Here is an 18015-nt window from a genome sequence, read left to right as displayed (position 1 = left end):
ACAAATAACCCAGAGATGCATTTTAAATAAAAGGGCACATTCTACGCCAGTTCCCGGACCGTCTGCAGCCCAGATATAGAAGGCGATTGGGCCAGATCCAGTCCCCGGGGCTTGGTTTGCCTACCCATGGTGTAGGCCAAGGGGTGCTCTACCACTGAGTTACAGCCTTTCCCCAGCATTTGAGCAGGAGGCAAAGGAGAATCTCGCACCCGTTCCCCCACGAAGCTTGGGTGTTGCGCTGCCTTTCTGAACCGAGCCCCACACCTCTTTTGGCTGACGCCCAGCTGGGAAGGAGAGACTGAGCAGTGCCAGTATGACTCAGCTTCAGGGATGCTGGAGGCACAGGAGATGGCAGTGAAAGCTGCGAACCCCACCCAGGACTTTGGTCTGCCTTGGCCGACAGCAGGTAACTGGGCCAGCCACACCCCAAGGAGAGAGATCTAAGCAGGCAGGTAGGCAGGGGCTGGAGGCAGCTCTTCCAGGAGTCTCAATTACTACAATGTGCAAAGGGCCTAGGTGGGCACAGAATCCTGCCTCTTAGTGGGATTGGTGCTCTCAAGTGCATACTGCACTAGCCCCACAGGCAGGGGCTGATGGGAGTTGTTGTCCAAAACATCTGGAAGGTATCAGGTCAGGAGAGGCTGCCTTCAAGAGCCAGCAATGGAATTTATATAGAGAGTTGGAAGTGACTACAAGCATCATCTAGTCCAACCCCCCGTAATGCAAGAATCTTTTGCCCAACAAAGGACTTGAACCCATGACCCTAAGTCTCATGCTCTACCAATCAAAAAGAACAAAAAAATTCAGCCTGGGGCCAAGTCACAATTTTAGGCAATCCGCTTCTTACAAATCTGATTACCCCCAGGAGTTGAAAGGGATCCAAAAGGTAATGGAGCACAACTGGTTGACAACGGAGGCGATCTGCTCCTAGTGTCTGTAGCAGGTGAATATGCAGACTCTGCTTAAAAACACTGTAAGCAAACAGGCCATCTCCCGATGCAATTCCCCCTCCCCACAAATAACTAGGTAATACCCTCTGCAAGTTCTTCCCCAAGTTTAGGCAAAATCCCTTCTTGTAACTTGGGTTTGGGGCCTATATAATTCACTTTCCTCCGTGAAGTGTCAATAGCACCTTCCTGATGTTATCATTTCTGCATCAGACTTAATGCAGCAAAAGAAAAGCACAAAGCTCCTCCAGTGTGCTTTCACCACACCCTATGGACGGACCAAAGTCCAAGCATCAGACTATTTTAAAAGCCTTCTATGATAGGCCTGTGTTATAAATGAGGAAGTGGCTGTTTTCTATTCAGCTTGTGATATATGTATGTACACACACGCACACACACACAAATACTTCCAGCAGGCAAGAAGTTCTGTGAAACGTGAAAGAGCATATTTTGAAGGTTACAAAGAGGAGGTTTAACTACTGAAAGTTTCCCCAGCAGTGCTTGGTAAGCTATTAACTTTTTAAGCCAGCAGTGAGCAAGTCACAAGGAGAGGCGAACATTTCTTCCATTAAATTTTCTCCATTTCCTCAAGAGAGACTTTGGAGGGAAAGGCGATGTTCTATCCTTTCTGCTTTAGGAGTCTTAGATGAGACGGAACTTTAAGTGTTTGTTCTAGATTCATGATCATCGGGTTTTATTTAAAATGAAACCCAGGTTTCTAGTTCTTGTGGCTAGAGAGATGGGGCGGAAATCATGTGGGCATCACCTGGTTAATGCTAGAAGAAAAACAGGTGGTTGAAGGTTTCTAGTACCGATAGAGGAAAAGGAGGGGGGATTCTGTCTGACCTCTGGTAGAGGTAGAATTTTGTCAGAACAACAAGCAGATTTAGTGACCTGGCGCAACTCACAGGTTGAATGGGTTGCTTTTCTTGGCAGAGAATTAGGAAAGTTTTAACACCAAGTACACACAGCCCTGTGTTTAACCCCCAAGGCTCAGGTTGAGAAAGAAAAGGGGGGGGGGGAGAGACAGACACACCCAAGAGGTAGCATTATTTAATTTTTTTATTGAAGATCATTGGTGCTGCTTCCATATTTTGTTAATTCCACCCCCAACATTGAGATGGGTGCAACTTTCTCCACAATATCTCATTTATACACAGTACTACGGACAAGCACAAAGCCACTATGGCGGTAAAGAGGGAGGGGTTGTGGGTCACTGGGAGGGGGGGCCGGGAACACAGCTGCCATTCCACATTTGTTTTCCAAAAACACACATACAGAGACCAAAAAAAGAAAAAAAATTTACACACTGGGAATGATGGACTAATTTTGGAATGAGGGGCCATTTGAGACCCCTGCCTTTAGGTGCCCCCTTCCTTTTGCCCTCCCTCCCACACCATATTCAAGCCTTGGCCAGGAGTGGAATCCTGCTTGAGAGTGGTCCCAAAGCTGGAATGGAGGAAACCAATGGTCCCATGGGGTGAAGGAAGCAGCCAAGAAGTGGGGCCTCAAGGAATGCCACCTTAAGAGTCTAGGCTTGGAGAGGGGGGGGGGGAAGGATAGAGGAAGGTTCGGGGGGCCGGGGAACAGGGAGAAGGAGCTGTAGCTGGTTTGGCAAGTTTTAACAGCAGCCGCAAGGTTGGGCTGCAGCTGCTTTCATGAGAAGGGAGCACCAAAGGGGGTAAAAAGGTGAGAAGGCAGAAAACCGGAACCTAACTAAAACGGAGAACCCACCCCACGTCCCACCCACCGAACCCCCAAAAAATGATAGCACAGGGCCAATAATATGGAAGCTCCGAAGACGCTGGCACAACGGGGGAGGGGGTGGCTCACAAGGGCTTGCCCTCCAAGCTGATAACGGAACTGCCGCCCAATTTCTCCGCAAGGGTGCAGCGATCCTTGACTTCCTCGTAGCAGTTTGCTTGCAACTCGTGCTTGATCCCTGCAAGAGAAGAGGTGGGGACATGAGTGGCTCTTGCAGACCTCCATCATGCATTCCTGCCCAGCCAATTCAACAGGCCGATCCCCAGATCAAACAGCACCCCTTCCCCACTAGCAGCTACTAGAGATAGAACAAAGCCTGAAGAACAACAATGCCTCCCCCCCACACACATCTGTTATCCACCCCTTTAATCCCAATCTCTGTATTTGGTCCACCACCACAGCTCCCCAGTCTCAACAACCCACCACCTCTGCAATTTGTAGCAGGCACAAATTGCACTGGCAATTTGCACAGCCAAAGTCACTGTCAGGTGGCAGCTGGAAAAAGCTCTCAAGAACAGCCTCCACCAATGGTACCCTCCAGAAGATCGTGGACTACAGTCCCCAGCAAGCTGGTGAGAGCTGCCATCCTGAAACATCTGTGGGACGTCAGGCTAGCGAAGGCTGCCCAAGAAACTTATGGACATCTGAAAAGTCATTCAGCCTGCTTAGCTGCTATTCAGATGCAGGGAGGGGGGTCAGATTGGAGAGAGCGGTCAAGTCAATTTCAAGTGGAGAGAAGTGTGGGCCGGTACAAAGTTGGGAGACAGTTGTGGGAATTAGCATGCTGTTTTCAGACAACGAGAGTGAAGGTGAATGAGAAGGAAACATAGAAGGGACCAAAAGTAGGGTTTCAGCCCAATCAACTGTTTATTCAGGAAGCTAAGGCAGCCCTGGTTGTGGAAGTTTTTAATGTTTACTGCTGTATCATGTTTTTAATATTTGGTTGGGAGTCGCTCAGAGTGGCTGGGGAAACCCAGCCAGATGGGCGGGATATAAATAATAAATTACTATTAAATTAATATTTCACCACTACATTGTTAACAGCCATTTTAACGTCATTTCAAAGATGCATAGCGCTGAATCAATGTCTAAATCTGTCCCATTGATTTCAACATTGCCAACTTAATTCTGGATTCAACACACAATGATATAACTGAAACATTGCTGGGGAGGCTCAAACCTCTAAATGAAGGGTAGTACTGGACAACTCCCAGCATACCTGCCTATGCTGGCTGGGGCTAATAGCAGTCCAGCAACATAGTGTGAGGGCCATAGCCTGGCCATCCCTGCTCTATGAGCCTCTGAGCACAGCACTACCAAGCCTTAAACTTTGGTCCCTACCATTTGCCACTTCTGATCAAGTGAAGGCCTTCTTTCCATTTTGGGAGAGGGGGGGAGCCTTATTGCAGATGGGACCATGGCACAGGAAAGCAGAGGCCAGTGTCAATTTGATTCTCACAAGGTCAGTTTCTGCCCCTCCAAGATGGTTGCACAGAGGCAATCACAAGAGAAAAGCGTCTTACAAAATTACCGTATATATTCAAGTATAAGCCAACCCGAATATAAGCCGAGGCACCTAATTCTACCACCAAAAATTGGGAAAACTTATTGACTTGAGTATAAGCTGGTTCACCACACCACAAACCTCCTGGTGGGCCAGAATGCGTGTGTGTGTGCATGCATGCATATGGCAGAGGGGGCTTCTCCCCCCCCCGGGTGCTGCCGAGAGGCAGAGGCCAATGGTGGCAGCAGCGGGGGAAGAACAAGCAGCCCAAAAGGGCTGCTTTCGGGCTGCTTGTTCCTCCGCCGCCAACAGCAGCAAAGGGGACCCTCACTCAAGTGTAAGCAGAGGGGGCCTTTTTCAGCATAAAAAATGTTCTGAAAAAGTCAGCTTATACACAAGTATATACGATAATCACTACACAGACAATAATTACAGTGGCACTTTCTGGCAGCTCTCTGCGTAAGAGGCCTGTGCTCTACTGCTGAGCTACAGCCCTTCCCCCAGCAGACCAGTCCTCAACTCCTATCCCCCTACTGTGAAAGAGGCAACCACACCAGTTCTCACCTGTTAATTTTTTCTTGATGGCATCCTTAGAACTGGCATAGATCATCTTGCTCTTCAGGGGGGCACACTCAGGCGCCCTGCGGGGAGACAAAACAGCAACCTCAACATCAGGAGCGTGACCAGCCCCAATTCCCATGGGATTAACAAATATATATCCTCCCTTCTTAGTCTGAACAGGGTGAAAACAGCTCAAGGAGCGGAAAAGGATAGAGGAGGGAGGATGCCTAAGGGTATAGCAGCAGCCACGTCATCCATATGCCTAATGGAGTCACTTCCTCAAACGGAATCCTGGGACAAAGACATTTCCCCCCTCACCTGCTGGAACAGAGGGTGGGGAAACTTGTGATCCTCCAGATGTTGTTGGACTGCCTTTGGTCTCAGCCAGCATGGCCAATGGTGAGTTTAGCCCAGGAACATCATGAGGGCCCAGGTTTCCCCAGTTCTGTGCTACAGATTCAATGACCTACAGCCTTTTAAATTGAAGACTACAACAGGACAGCCCAAATTTCCTTGCACACACCCCCTTACCTGAGATATACAGGGTGTTTAAAATGGTTGTGCTGTTGCCATGCCACAATATGATATGGGCACAAACTGAACTGCTTGGCAACAGATTTCTATTCTCCGCATCCCAGGTATATGGGAGGCGGGTGCATACATGTGGAGGGATGCTTCCCTAAAAGGACTTTATCCCCACGTTATCATGTCAACAGTGCCAGGAAGCACTGAAGGTGCCTGAGGCAGCGATCTATCCCTATCCCTAGGACTTCCAGGTAAGCCGCATCAAAGCAGCTCTGCCCCCATTGTCAACTCTGAAATGAACTAAGGTGCCCAGAGTGAAATCCTCGAGTTCTGCCCTGAAAATCCTCGAGCCCTCAGCCAAGCTCAGTCACTTGCTATCTTCTCCAGCGGGTTGCTCTCAACTCTTTCCAAGGCATCAACAGCCCTTGGTATGACACCCGGGAAGAAGAGTGGCAAGACAGGTCCTGAATAAGCCTTTTCATGAGATCTGGAAGCAAGGCTAGACTGGGGGAGGGGGATGGCTGGAGCAGATAGAATCCGTGTCCAGCTCAGAAAAAGTAGCCTCCAACAAAGGGTTCCAAACACACCAGACCCTCTACTCTGATTGCATTTGCTTGGTAGCATTTTTCTGGCCAAAGGAACTACTCTTCAACATGATTCCGTGAGTACGGGAAGGGCGGGAGCCTGGGGGCAGGGAATATGGGGTGGCCTGGCAGTAGCCCCAGAGTAGGCTTTAGTTTGTTTTGTTTTTAGGAGGGAGTCCTCACCAGAAGATGAAGACAAGGTCCTCCTTTTTGCTTTCCTTTGTCTCATAGGTGGCATCGTAAAGGGCATAGCGGCAGTCACAGTCCGGCAGCATCTTGACAAAGTAGAGGTAAGGGTCATCAATGGTGTCCCCCACATCCCCCACCAGGATCTCCTTCCCCTCTTCCAGGATGATGTTCTTCTTATCCTCGCTCAAGCAGAAGAGCACAGCTTTCTTGCGCTTCTTCACCTCTTCTGGGGTGGATGCTTTGCGCACCTTCATGTCATTGAAGACCTGGATAACTCCATCGGAGACGGCTACGCCAGATGCCTGCCCAGGGAGGGAGGGTGGGAGGGAGAAGGGAAAGGGGTCAGCCAATAGCCACACCAAAGCCTCCACATGTGGGAGAGAGAACAAGATGCATTCCCTCCCACTTTCACAGTACTGGATCTCTGGGTTATCCAATGAACCAGATGGCAGGAGAATCAGGACGGATAAAGAAAATACTTATTCGTGTGGCGCATAATTCATTTACAGAATTCGCTGCCACTTGATGTGGTGATGTGCACTAGCCCAGATGGCTTTGAAAGGGATTAGACAAGATTACTAGCTTCCCACACATGATGACTATGTGGACCCGCCCATGTTCAGAGGTGCAACTGTGCCTGAATATCAGTCGCTAGAGAGAAACACCAGGTTGCCCTCATGGCCTGCTTAACTGTGGAAAAACAGGATGCTGGGCTGACTGGGCCTTTGGTCTGATCCATAGAACCACAGATTTGGAAGGGACCCTGAGGACCATATAGTCTAACCCTCTGCAATGCAGGAATGCTGGTGTCCCATACAGTGTCTGAACCCTGCAACCTTGGCATTATCAGTTCCACAAGCTAACAAACTAAGCTATTCAGAATGACATCCAGGCTGATCCAGAAGAACTTACATTAAACCCATGCAAATTAGCAAAGGCTCAAAAATGGACCCGCAAACTCACTTGCCATAAGAATCCTTTCAAACTCTGTAAAGCATGCGCCATAACTGCCCCCCCCCATTCTGAGTGCTTCAGAAGTAGAGCATGACACAGACCAGCCCCCACCCTCTTCCTGAGCTCAGAACTGGGGAGCAGAGATTTTCTCTGCGCTGCAGAGGCAACTTCAAAGCACACGTGCAATAGAAATAAGCCTCAAACTCCCCATCCCTACAGGAAATGAAGAGGAAAAGGTTTAAGGCAACCACAAATTTTGGCTGGCTACTGAGGCCAGGCAGTTATGGAGAAGATTCCAGAGCCTAAACCTAGATGCCTTTCCCTACCCTGGTCAGAGCAGGTTCTGTGAAGAAACTGACTCCAACACAGAGTCATCTGGAGTTAAGCTACATAAAACTTTTTTTTTTAACTAGGACTACTTCAAATTACTAGACAGTGAATTTGGGGCAGACTTCTCTCTCTCTCTCTCTCTCTCTCTCTCTCTCTCACACACACACACACACACACACACACACGGGGCCGTCCAATTGACCTTTTAAACAGAGTCAGAAATTCCCATTGCTAAAATGAAGAGATAGAAGGAAATGGATTCAGGTTAAGGCTAGGATGATGATGGAAGGCAGGATTGGGAGTGGTATGTATGGGCGATTTAACAGCCAGAATTGGAAATAAACCAACTAGGGAGTGTTTTTTTAAAAGAAAAATCTCCTAGGTTCCATGCCTGCCCCCAGGAGAGGCCAGGAGCAGAGATGCCGGGAATCTGGCACTAGCTTTCTGGGGTGGGAAAAGCACAGAATGCAAGACCAGAGACAGCAGGTGCCCCAAAGCCGCCAGTCTGGAGGGAGGTGCTTGGCCTCCTGCCTCCAACACCAGAAAAGGAAGTAGACTTGTGTCGCAGGGGATGGGGGGAGGAGGGAAGAAGAGGAGAGGTTAAGTGGCAGCATTCAGGAGATGCGTGCTCAGGACTGTGGTTTTTCTTAAGAGAGGGAGAGATCTATTGTCACCAGCAGAAGCTGGGAAACAGCGTGGGATCTCTTAGGAGGGGTGCAAATCTCGGGCAAGGGAAGCAGCCTGTCCAGTTCAGAGTTTGGGAAGTGAAAAAGGGGGTGCGTTTTTACAACTGGCAATAGAGAGCAATTTTGGCAAGGGGGAGGGGAGGAGAAAAAGGCGAGAGTATTAAGAGCCCAGGAATTTCTCGCCAGCAACTATTAAGGAGTCTCTTGGCAGGCCAGCTCTTCGCTGCAGGAAGGATATAAACCACAAGCCTGAGAGTGTCATTTGATAGACATTTTAGGACAGGTGCCACATTCAGCCAGCATTTAGAACCTGCTCTTTGGATAGGGAGCAAATAGTTTTATCCAGGCCTTTTGAGTGGGGTGGGGGATAAAACTGCTGCAATGCCACAGCCACGTGAGTCTTGACTCCCCCCTCCCCGCGACTTACACACAATAGGCTCCTCTATATATCCCTCTTCCCTTTCAACCTGCATCTCCGTAGAGAGAAGCTGCTGTGGAAAAGGGAGGGAGAGGGGAAGAGAGGGAGGAACGGAGGCGGCAGGGAAAGAACAGAGGTTCGGGAAAGGAAGAGGACAGCGAGTTCCCTCTACGCAAGTCTTTCAAATTAAGTCATTTTAAGAAGCAAGAAAGGGCAATGTAGGTTCGGAAGGCATTTGCACACCCCACACTTATGGGGGTCCTGGGCTCTGCCCTCTCTCATCCAGCTCTACAAAATGGGGGGGGGGGTGTAAAAGGAAAAAAAGAAGATTCCATCCAGCATCATACCCCGTCAAAAGGGTGATATATAGGTCGGGTGGGGTGGGGGGATGGTGAGGAGATTGGGAGGATGAGGGGCTTCCCTTCCCCCTCCCACTACAGAAAATAGCTCCTCCCCATGTGACTGCCAGAATGCGGCGAGGAGCTAAGCGGGGGGGGGGGGGCGCTACATCGAGCCACAGAGGCACCTTCGCCGCCAAAGCCAGGTGGGGCGGGGGGATAGGGGCCCCCGAGAGCCCCCCTCAAAATGGCGGCCGGGAGACAAGATGGCGGCCCGGTGTGTGGGGCGGGCGGTGGGGGGGCGGTGGAGGCGAGGGGCCGCGCCGGATCTTACCATGGTGCTGCAGGCGACGAAGGGAAAGGTGAAGGAGGGAGAGAAGGTGTGCGCGGCGTCGGCGGTGCTCTTCGCGCTCGGAGCTGCTGCTGCTGGTGCGGCGTCGGCGTCGACTGCTGCTTCCTTCTCCGAGGCGGCGGCTCCGACTCCGTCTGCGCGTCAAGCGAGGCCCGAAAGGAACTGCAGCCCCGCCCCGGCACGACGCTTCCGCTTTAAGGCGCCTCCCGAGGAGGAGCCGCTTCCGGTCCGGCAGCGCGGTGCGCCATGGGAAACCGAGTCCTCCCCCCATTCTATCTCTCTTTCCCCCCCGCAAAAAAGGCATCGTCTCCTTTCCACTGGCCTTTCCCTTTCCCGACACCTCCCACAAGAATCCTAGGAAACGTAGTTCATTGTAACAGGCCGGAGTGGGGAAATCTGCGCCCGCTGGGACTCCAGTTCCCATCATCCATGCCAGCCAGCCTGGGCTGATTGCCGGGGATGCTGGCAGCTGGAGTCTAGTCAACCTCTGGAGGGCCACATTCGGCAAGCAGGGGGCGTTTGGAGCAGGAACTCGGGGAAACTGAGTTCCCTTACCTTTTAAAAATGAAATATATTTTTTGTCTGGGGGTGCAGGAACAGATACACACCCAATGGCTGTAATCTATAAAGTTGTGGCCATTTACAATCTAGATCATTGTCTGCTTGATTTTATTAATCACATTTTACATTTAGCGACTGCCCGTGTTGGGGGGGGGCACTGTGACTAGACCTGCAATAAACAAAACAAACTTCATGGTGAGTTCCCCCACCTTTTTTCCAGAAATAAAGGACTGGGAGTAAGTGTCACAGAGATAGAAGGGAGCAGAAAGATCTTGTGTTTTATCTAGGAATTATTATGTTGTACAGTCATACCTTGGGTTACAGATGCTTCAGGCTGCATTTTTTTCGGGTTACCGGAAGCTGTACGCTGGCTCCCTCAGCCAATAAAGCGAGATGAGCACCGCAACCTCAGGGGTCCCTTTACCTTTACCTGCTGAAACCCAGAAGTACCGGAACGGGTTACTTCTGGGTTTCAGTGGTCGCGCATGCATAGAAGCGTTAAATCACGCTTTGTGCATGCACAGAAACACTGAATCGCAACCTGCACATGTGCAGACACGGCACTGCTGGTTGCAACCGCTGTGGGTTGCGAACACGCCTCCTGCACAGCTCACGTTCGCAACCCGAGCATCCACAAGTAATAGTCCTTTTTTCTAAACAAAGTGTTTAGTGGTACTCTCATTTTGACTCAAGAAAATCACCACTTTATAGTTCAAATTGGGAAAAATAAATACAGTAAATGGACAAAAGTACAAAGATTCAAAAAATGTTTAGGGGTATACATACCCCTGCATCCTCCCAGAAAAAAGCACTGAGTAATAATAATAAGCAACAGTAAGAGAGTAAAGAAGGAGAGAGTAACATCTGTGGCCTTCCAGATGTTACTAGACACCCATCAGCCCTAGCCACAGCAAGCCAGTGCCAGGAATGATGGGAGATTTAGTTCAACAAACATATGGAGGCCAACATGCACCCCTTTCTTGGTGTGATAATATTATCTCCAGATGGCCAACCATGTTAGTCTCCTGTGGCAAAACCAGCAAAGATCATGAGATGTGTTAAAGACCAAGAAATATACCATAGCACAAACTATTGTGGATTGAAGTCCACTGCACCAGGTTGCGTCGAGTGTAATCCTGAGCTACCTGTGTGTGCTTAGGTGTGCTTGTATTGCAATCAGTGAGGTCAGAGACGCAGATAAGTATGTAGTTGAAAGGATGGTGGCTGACCAACTGCAAACATGCCTAGATGAAGCAGATTATCTAGCCCTTTCAATCCAGCTTCAGGCCTTTTTATGGCAATGGAAAACCCTTGGTCACCCTGCCTGATGACCTTTATTGTGAGAGAGACTGGAGAGAGCCAGATCCCTGTTGGATCTCCTCAATCTCTCCATGCCTTTCAACACCATTGGTTACACGTTCTTTCTGGAACGATTTGGGGTTGCGACTTGGAGGCCCTGCTCTATAGTGGCTCTGCTCCTACCAGAAAGTAGAGCTGGAATAACTGCATCTTGGGCGCATGGTTTGGGGGGGCACTGGGATCCCTCAGGGGGGTCTGTCTATTTTGTCTCCTATGCTACTGTTGGGAGCAGTCTTCCAGGAACCTGGGAGCTCTATCTCTCAATCTAAATCAGGGGAGGCTGTACAAGTGCTGGACCACTTTCTGAAGGCCAATAAACTGCAACTGAATGCCAGCAATAGCGCTAATGACAGGCAATTCCTATATCTGGGAATGAGGAAGACAATAGCTTGGGAATGATCATGGATCCATTGCTGTCACTGGTGGTTTCAGCAGCAAGTGTTTATTTCCAGCTCTGGCTGGTTTGCCTGCTATCCCCATTCCTGGACCAGGACAGCTGCGTATCAGCAAGCCTTTCATGACTGGACTACTGCAGTTCATTCTAGATGGGGCTACCCTTGAAGATGCCACTACTAGTCCCACAAGTGGCTACGCTTTAAGTCTTGCCTGGAGGGCCATATTTGCTAAGCCTAAAGTGGCTCACCCATACTATCACTTATGCTTGTCCTTCGCACTATCAGTATTTTGGCATGCGTTTAAGACACATTTGTTTATCTTGGCCTTTGGAGGACAATTGTTGTCATAAGCCTGCTATTCCTTTTCTGCTGGAGTAGCAGTTTGACTGTTTTAGTTTTAACTTACCATATTTTTCGCTCTATAAGACGCACCAGACCACAAGACACACCTAGTTTTTGGAGGAGGAAAACAAGAAAAAAATTATTCTGAATCTCAGAAGCCAGAACAGCAAGAGGGATCGCTGTGCAGTGAAAGCAGCAATCCCTCTTGCTGTTCTGGCTTCTGGGATAGCTGCGCAGCCTGCATTCGCTCCATAAGACGCACACACATTTCCCCTTACTTTTTAGGAGGGAAAAAGTGAGTCTTATAGAGCAAAAAATACGGTATTTCGTTTTTGGTTGTGTCTGTTTTCTAATGTGTGCTACCTTAAAGGGGAGGGAAGAAATAAGAATAAAAAGTAATATACAGTGGTAATTCACAAAACAGTTGTTGCTGGATGGCCAACTGCCATGGGTGCTCTAGTTGCGATTCCTGCATTGCAGCGGGGGTACGGGACACTAGCCAGTGTTGCCCAAACTTAGCTTTCCAGCTGTTTTTGGACTACATTTCCCATTATTCCTAGACAGCAAGATCAGTGGTCAGGGATGATGGGAATTGTGGTCCAAAAGCAGCTGGAGACCCAAGTTTGGGAAACACCGGACTAGTTGATGCTCAGAGCCTCATCCAACTCTACAATTCTATGCTTTTATGTTAACAGAGTCCAACATTGGCAAGCCAATAAAGACATGTGGTGGGGTTTTAAAACTGCTTTGTCTCCTCCCCATTCAACCCACATGATAGCAATGAACCTCTTGCAGTTTAATGGTTGCAGTTTCTCTTCAAACTGTTTGAAGTTTTAAAAATGGAAGTTAAGGGCTTTTTTCCCCAGCCACACTAGGGCAGGCTTGTAGGTCTCCCACAGGGGTGGAGAAACGGGGGTCCAAGTGGTCGAATAAAAAAAAATGTGCGTTTGAAAGGATGTTTGGGGGTTTAATAGAATTCAAGGCTTCTGGAACAGTCAAGGATTCTTTTTGAGGCAAATGTCTACAGATTGTGCACACCTAATTCCTGGCCTCATCCTTCAAGCAACATGTGGCTAGAGTAAGATGGAGCAAGGGCATTTATTGATGAAAATGTTTTCATGCTACCATTTGGTCCTAACAGGGGCCCCTGAGGAAATTTAACAAAAGCAAAAAAATCAAAAATCCATTTAAACAGTAAGAAAATTAAAGCAAAATAAAAACAAAACAAAACGAGGGGTACAGGAGCATTAAAATCCAGGTGGTAGAGACCCTCCTATGAAATTTTGGAGAGCTGCTGCCAGTCAGTGTAGACAATGCTGAGCTAGATGGACCCATGGGTCTAACTCAGTTCAAGTCTGCTTCCTGTGTTCCTGTTTGATTTGGAAGAGCCGTGGGTCACCACAGAGCATCTGCTGTGCATGTAGAAGGCCCCAGAATTTCCTAGAAGGGTCTCTACCAACCCTAACAGGAGATACAGGGGTTTGAAGCCAGGAACTTCAACAGATGCTCTACCACTGAGCTAAGGGACTGGCTGCGAGGTGCCTGGGATCAAGACACCCACGTTCAAATTACTTGGCAGCACTAGAATGTGCATAACTCAACCAGCCTCCCACCGCAGCAGAGATCCTAGCCACACGCTGGGGCAGGGGGTGTGGGGGAATGAAAGGCTGAGGGAAGCTAAAAGGAACACATTTGTTCTGTGCTTTGATTTCCAAACACCCCCCATCCCTCCTCAGCACCTCCAGTTTTAATTTCCCATGGTTTGGTTAAAAAGAGTAAGGAGGGAAAAGAGAGGAGAAAACCAAACTGGAAATTCTGAAGAGATTTTTTGCTCTGGAAATAGAAGGCGAGGGAAATTCTTTGGTCCCTGACGATTGCCGAGCGAGTGAGACAGAGTAGGCACTCATAAATTATATGCCCATTTTAGGAAAACATAAAAAGCCTGGAGAAAAAAGATCCACGTCTGCCAGCAGGAAAATAGCTCGGCTTAAAGAGGAGGTAGTTTGAAGGGCACAACAGCATCAGTGCTAGGAAGGGGGGGGGGAGAGAGATGCCATTTCATTCACACTGTTATATAAACCTGCCTGATGCACAATATGCACAAAACAATATAGGGGGTAAAGTGTGCATGAACTAGTGAAAACAGTGCACAAAAATGCATTGCATAAAGGGAAAATTCCTTTGTAAAAATTAAGCAAAATTGCACACTAATATGTGTATGTTAGGAGAAATTCAAACTAAAACATTGTTGAATTTCCATGAGGATTTCAGTAGCCAATAAAATGCTCTGCAGGTGTTGCTGGGACTCCAACTCCCCCCCACAGCCAACATGGCCAGTGGTTAGGGATAATGCTTTCCCCCAGCGAGGCTGGAAATAGCACGGAAGACCTAATGAGGCCTGGGGGGTGGGGCGCAAAGAACAAAGGGCACACTTGCACAAAGCTTAGAAAAGTTGTCCCTGGAAAAAGAAATTACATTAAAATGGTAGATTTCGAGCAGATCCACGCCATACATTGAAAGCACATCCAATACACATTGAAAGCACATGACTTCCACCAAAGAATGGTAGGAACTCTAATTTCTTACAGTTGTTGGGACCTGTAGCTCTGTGAGGCAGGCCCCCAGGATTCTCTGGTTGAAGCGATGTGCTTAAATGTGCATTGGATGTGCTTTATACCTTATTTTCCTACAGCATACCTATGGTGTGGGTCTGCCCTATGGTACCTAGACCCTCTCAATGGAATAGCTGACTGAGTAGAGTTGCTGCTCATCTTACTGCTTCCTGTTCCTGTTTTTATAGTCATTTGATCTGCAAATATTTTGATTTCTGCTTATAAAACCTAATGGCCCATTTTATTTTCTGATTGATTGGAAATCCTACTACAGTGCACAGATGGTGGCGGTTTTAATGCATCATTCGTTTATTATTTTGCAGTTTAATCGCTGTTTCTTACTCTGAGAGCCGGTATTTTGGGGCTGGTTGGAAGGGGATGTTTTGAACCTGTGGTGGGGACAGGCTCCAATGATGTAGCTGGACTACACGTCCCATCATCCCTTACCAAGTGAGCATGCTGGTTGGGGCTAATGGCAGTTGGGAGTCCAACGACTTACAAAGAGCATTAGTTTCCCTGATCCTCTTTTTCCAAGAGAGAGGCCCAAAGGAACAGCTTGCTGATTAATTCATAGCACTTAATGGGTCTTAGTCCCAGGAAACTGCATATTAGTAGGGGCAGAGAATCTATTTCACTTTAAGGGCCACTCTCCATTGCATACAACCTTCCCAGGGCCAGAAGCAAAAGTGGTTGCGCAATGGACTCTCATACTGTTGTTGGCATCCGTCTGTCTGCACTTCCAGGGGTGAAGTCAAGCCGATACATGATTAGCAGCACCTAAGTGAACTGTTGTCTTTAGTTAAAACTATGGTTTTCTCAGTAGTGATGTATGCAAGTGAGAGCTGGACCATCAAGAAGGCTGATCGCAGAAGAATTGATGCTTTTGAATTATGGTGCTGGAGGAGACTCTTGAGAGTCCCATGGACTGCAAGAAGATCAAACCTATCCATTCTGAAGGAAATCAGCCCTGAGTTCTCACTGGAAGGACAGATAGTGAAGCTGAGGCTCCAATACTTTGGACACCTCATGAGAAGAGAAAACTCCCTGGAAAAGACCCTGATGTTGGGAAAGATTGAGGGCACAGGGAGAAGGGGACGACGGAGGACGAGATGGTTGGACAGTGTTCTCGAAGCTACCAGCATGAGTTTGACCAAGCTACGGGAGGCAGTGGAAAACAGGAGTGCCTGGCGTTCTCTGGTCCATGGGGTCACGAAGAGTCGGACACGACTAAACGACTAAACAACAACAAGTGAACTGACCTCCCTGGGGCACAAGCCTGAGTCGTGTGTATGGAGGTCCTGTACTGCCTAGACGGCAATACCCTCCTCTTAGCATCACTGATGTGGTCCAAAGGAAAGCAGAGCACTACATTCCAGCCACAGGTTTCACACCTCTCCATCCAGGCCAGCCAGAGGCATTGCCACTCTTCACAAACACATTCCAGGGGTCAAGAAACACTCAAATGTGGGCAAGGGGAAGGACTGATAAGGGGTGAGGCCTGGAGAGAGGGTTGGGGAGAGTTCTGAGGGCCAGGCAAAGATGCTGGGAGGCACCCATTGCTTTTGCTGGGACTGAGCCTTTTGAGGACTCACATACCTTGGAAGCCCCATTGGCTGTCAATTGGCTTTACGTCTGACTAGACACATTTGAACACAGACACACACACCAAGATCATGTTGCAGCATCTTCATTGCTCTTTCCCATTTCCAAAAAGGCCTTTAAAAAAGATTCTCAAAGAGAGGCGGTTCATTCATTCTGTGTTGCACCTTGGACTCAACTTGCCTGGGGTTAAAGCTCACTAAACTCAAATAGGCCAAAACAAAAAAAAATTCCTTCCAGTAGCACCTTAAAGACCAACTAAGTCAGTTCTTGGTATGAGCTTTCGTGTGCGTGCACACTTCTTCAGATACCTGAATTCTTTTTTTTTCTTCAGATTCTTTTTTTTTTTTTTACTATGGCAGACCAACACGGCTACCTATCTGTAACTCAAATAGGCCTTCCTTACTTCAGAGTAGGCATGCCCCAGTTTGCACTGCCAGAGGGAAGGCCGCAACAACTGTTTCCTTATCCTTTGCAAAAATTAATTAAAAAGAGAGAGGTTCTTCGTTGAGGGAGAGAGGGCTACAAGGCCTTCCCCCCCTGCAGCTATTGACACCCCCTTGTTTGTGCCGAAACTGTGTTTTAAGTGGAACCCCCAGGATGAGGCACAGGGTAGGTGCACACCATACATATAAAACACATGCAAAAAACACACACAAAGAATCCCGGGGAATTTTTTCTGCCTCAAACAACTACAATTCCCAGTATCCTTTAACTTTCGCAGGATTCTTGGAGGCGGGGGGGGGGGGGAGATAGGCATGCACTTTAGATGTGCATTGGATGTAGAGCGTGGATCAGATCGCCACTGCAGCAGCCCCTTTTTTGCTGTTTACGAGGGTGGGGGGAGGCACTTGAAACAGATCAAGGAAGGCTTGGAGAGGGGAGAGAGAAATGAGAAGTACCCCTCCGCATTGCAGCAAATCTCCTTCACCCCCACCCTCCAGCTCTAGCAAGGAAAGAGGGAAGGAAGGCTTCAGCATCTTTTGATGCACGCAATTTTAAGCCTTTGCAAAGATGCACCAGAAAGGGACAAAGGGGGACTTGTGTAGCGGCGAGCCGGGCGCGCGTCCTTCCCTCCTCCCCCTCCTTTTCCTCTCTGCAACACACAGGCGCGTGCACGTTGCAGCTGCTGCTGCTGTTGGTGCTGCCTGCCTCTCCGCGCGCCCTGCCCGGACCGCTCGTTGCTCCCCCGCCCTCCTTCTTCTTCGCTTCTCTCGCTTCCAAATAAGGCGTCGCGCGAGCCAAACCCTCAAGCGCCTCCCTGATTCTCACAACCTGATTTGCCCTTATTTGGGCATGTGGAGCGGCGGCGGCGAGGAGGCGCAGCGCCTGGCACGCGGGCGCCCCCCTGCCGCCGTGGGTGGGCACTGCAGGGCTTCCTTTTGCCTTCTCTCCTGGGAAGGAAAAGCCGTGCAAAGAAGGAGGGGGGAGGGAAAGGGAAAGTGGGGGAGGGGGAAACCCTGGAGATTTCCACACGTGTGTGCGTGCGTGTGTTACCTTCACAATAGGCAACACCCAACAGGGAGCTGCAGATGGGATCCCAGTCATTACATCCGCCTCTCCTGTGCCCTGTTCTTTCCACTGATGTAAGATAAACAGCGGGATTGCTGGCTGGGCTCTGCTAATTGCTGCCATCTGGCTTTCCTTTATTAATTAAATTTAGAGCCTCATTCCCACTCACCTGGTGGAAGGACAAATTCGCTGATTGGCACATGTGACACACACATCAAGAGGCCTAACTGATTTTCCCAAGCGGCCTAGTAATGTCAAATCATGCAGCCTATTGGTGTTGTCGCCCCCACCCCAAAAACATTTCTATCTGGAATCCAGCAATTGCTGAACAAGCAACCCATTCATAAAATCATAGCATTGTAGATAATAGAAACCCAAGGGTTTTCTGGCCCAGCCTTCTACAATGCAGGAATTCATTAACATCTTTTGAACTATTGGTGTGGCAGAAGTGGAAGGGTTGGTAATTTCCAAATGTAAATTGGG

The 18015-nt window shown here is 48.8% G+C and overlaps 1 protein-coding gene and 1 long non-coding RNA gene across 2 annotated transcripts; one reads left to right on the top strand and one right to left on the bottom strand.

Moving 5' to 3' along the window:
* The first annotated feature begins 453 nt into the window (after positions 1 to 453).
* On the top strand, positions 454 to 2646 carry LOC310833090. The gene is made up of 2 exons (XR_014558557.1): positions 454 to 1141; positions 1178 to 2646. It is a non-coding gene; the product is annotated as an uncharacterized lncRNA (long non-coding RNA).
* Positions 1992 to 9366, bottom strand: CFL1 (cofilin 1). Its single transcript, XM_083715434.1, has 4 exons — positions 9135 to 9366; positions 6069 to 6376; positions 4780 to 4856; positions 1992 to 2889 (listed from the first exon to the last, which is right to left on the bottom strand). Exons 1-4 carry the CDS (start codon positions 9135 to 9137, stop codon positions 2777 to 2779), a joined length of 501 nt encoding a protein of 166 aa, XP_083571560.1. The 5' UTR covers positions 9138 to 9366; the 3' UTR covers positions 1992 to 2776.
* Between the last annotated feature and the right edge of the window lie 8649 nt (positions 9367 to 18015).

This window comes from Podarcis gaigeae (assembly GCF_964106915.1).
Source record: "Podarcis gaigeae genome assembly, chromosome: 16".
Lineage (NCBI taxonomy): Eukaryota > Metazoa > Chordata > Lepidosauria > Squamata > Lacertidae > Podarcis > Podarcis gaigeae.
Note: the sequence above shows the minus strand (reverse complement) of the source record. Positions and strands in the feature narration are given on the sequence as shown.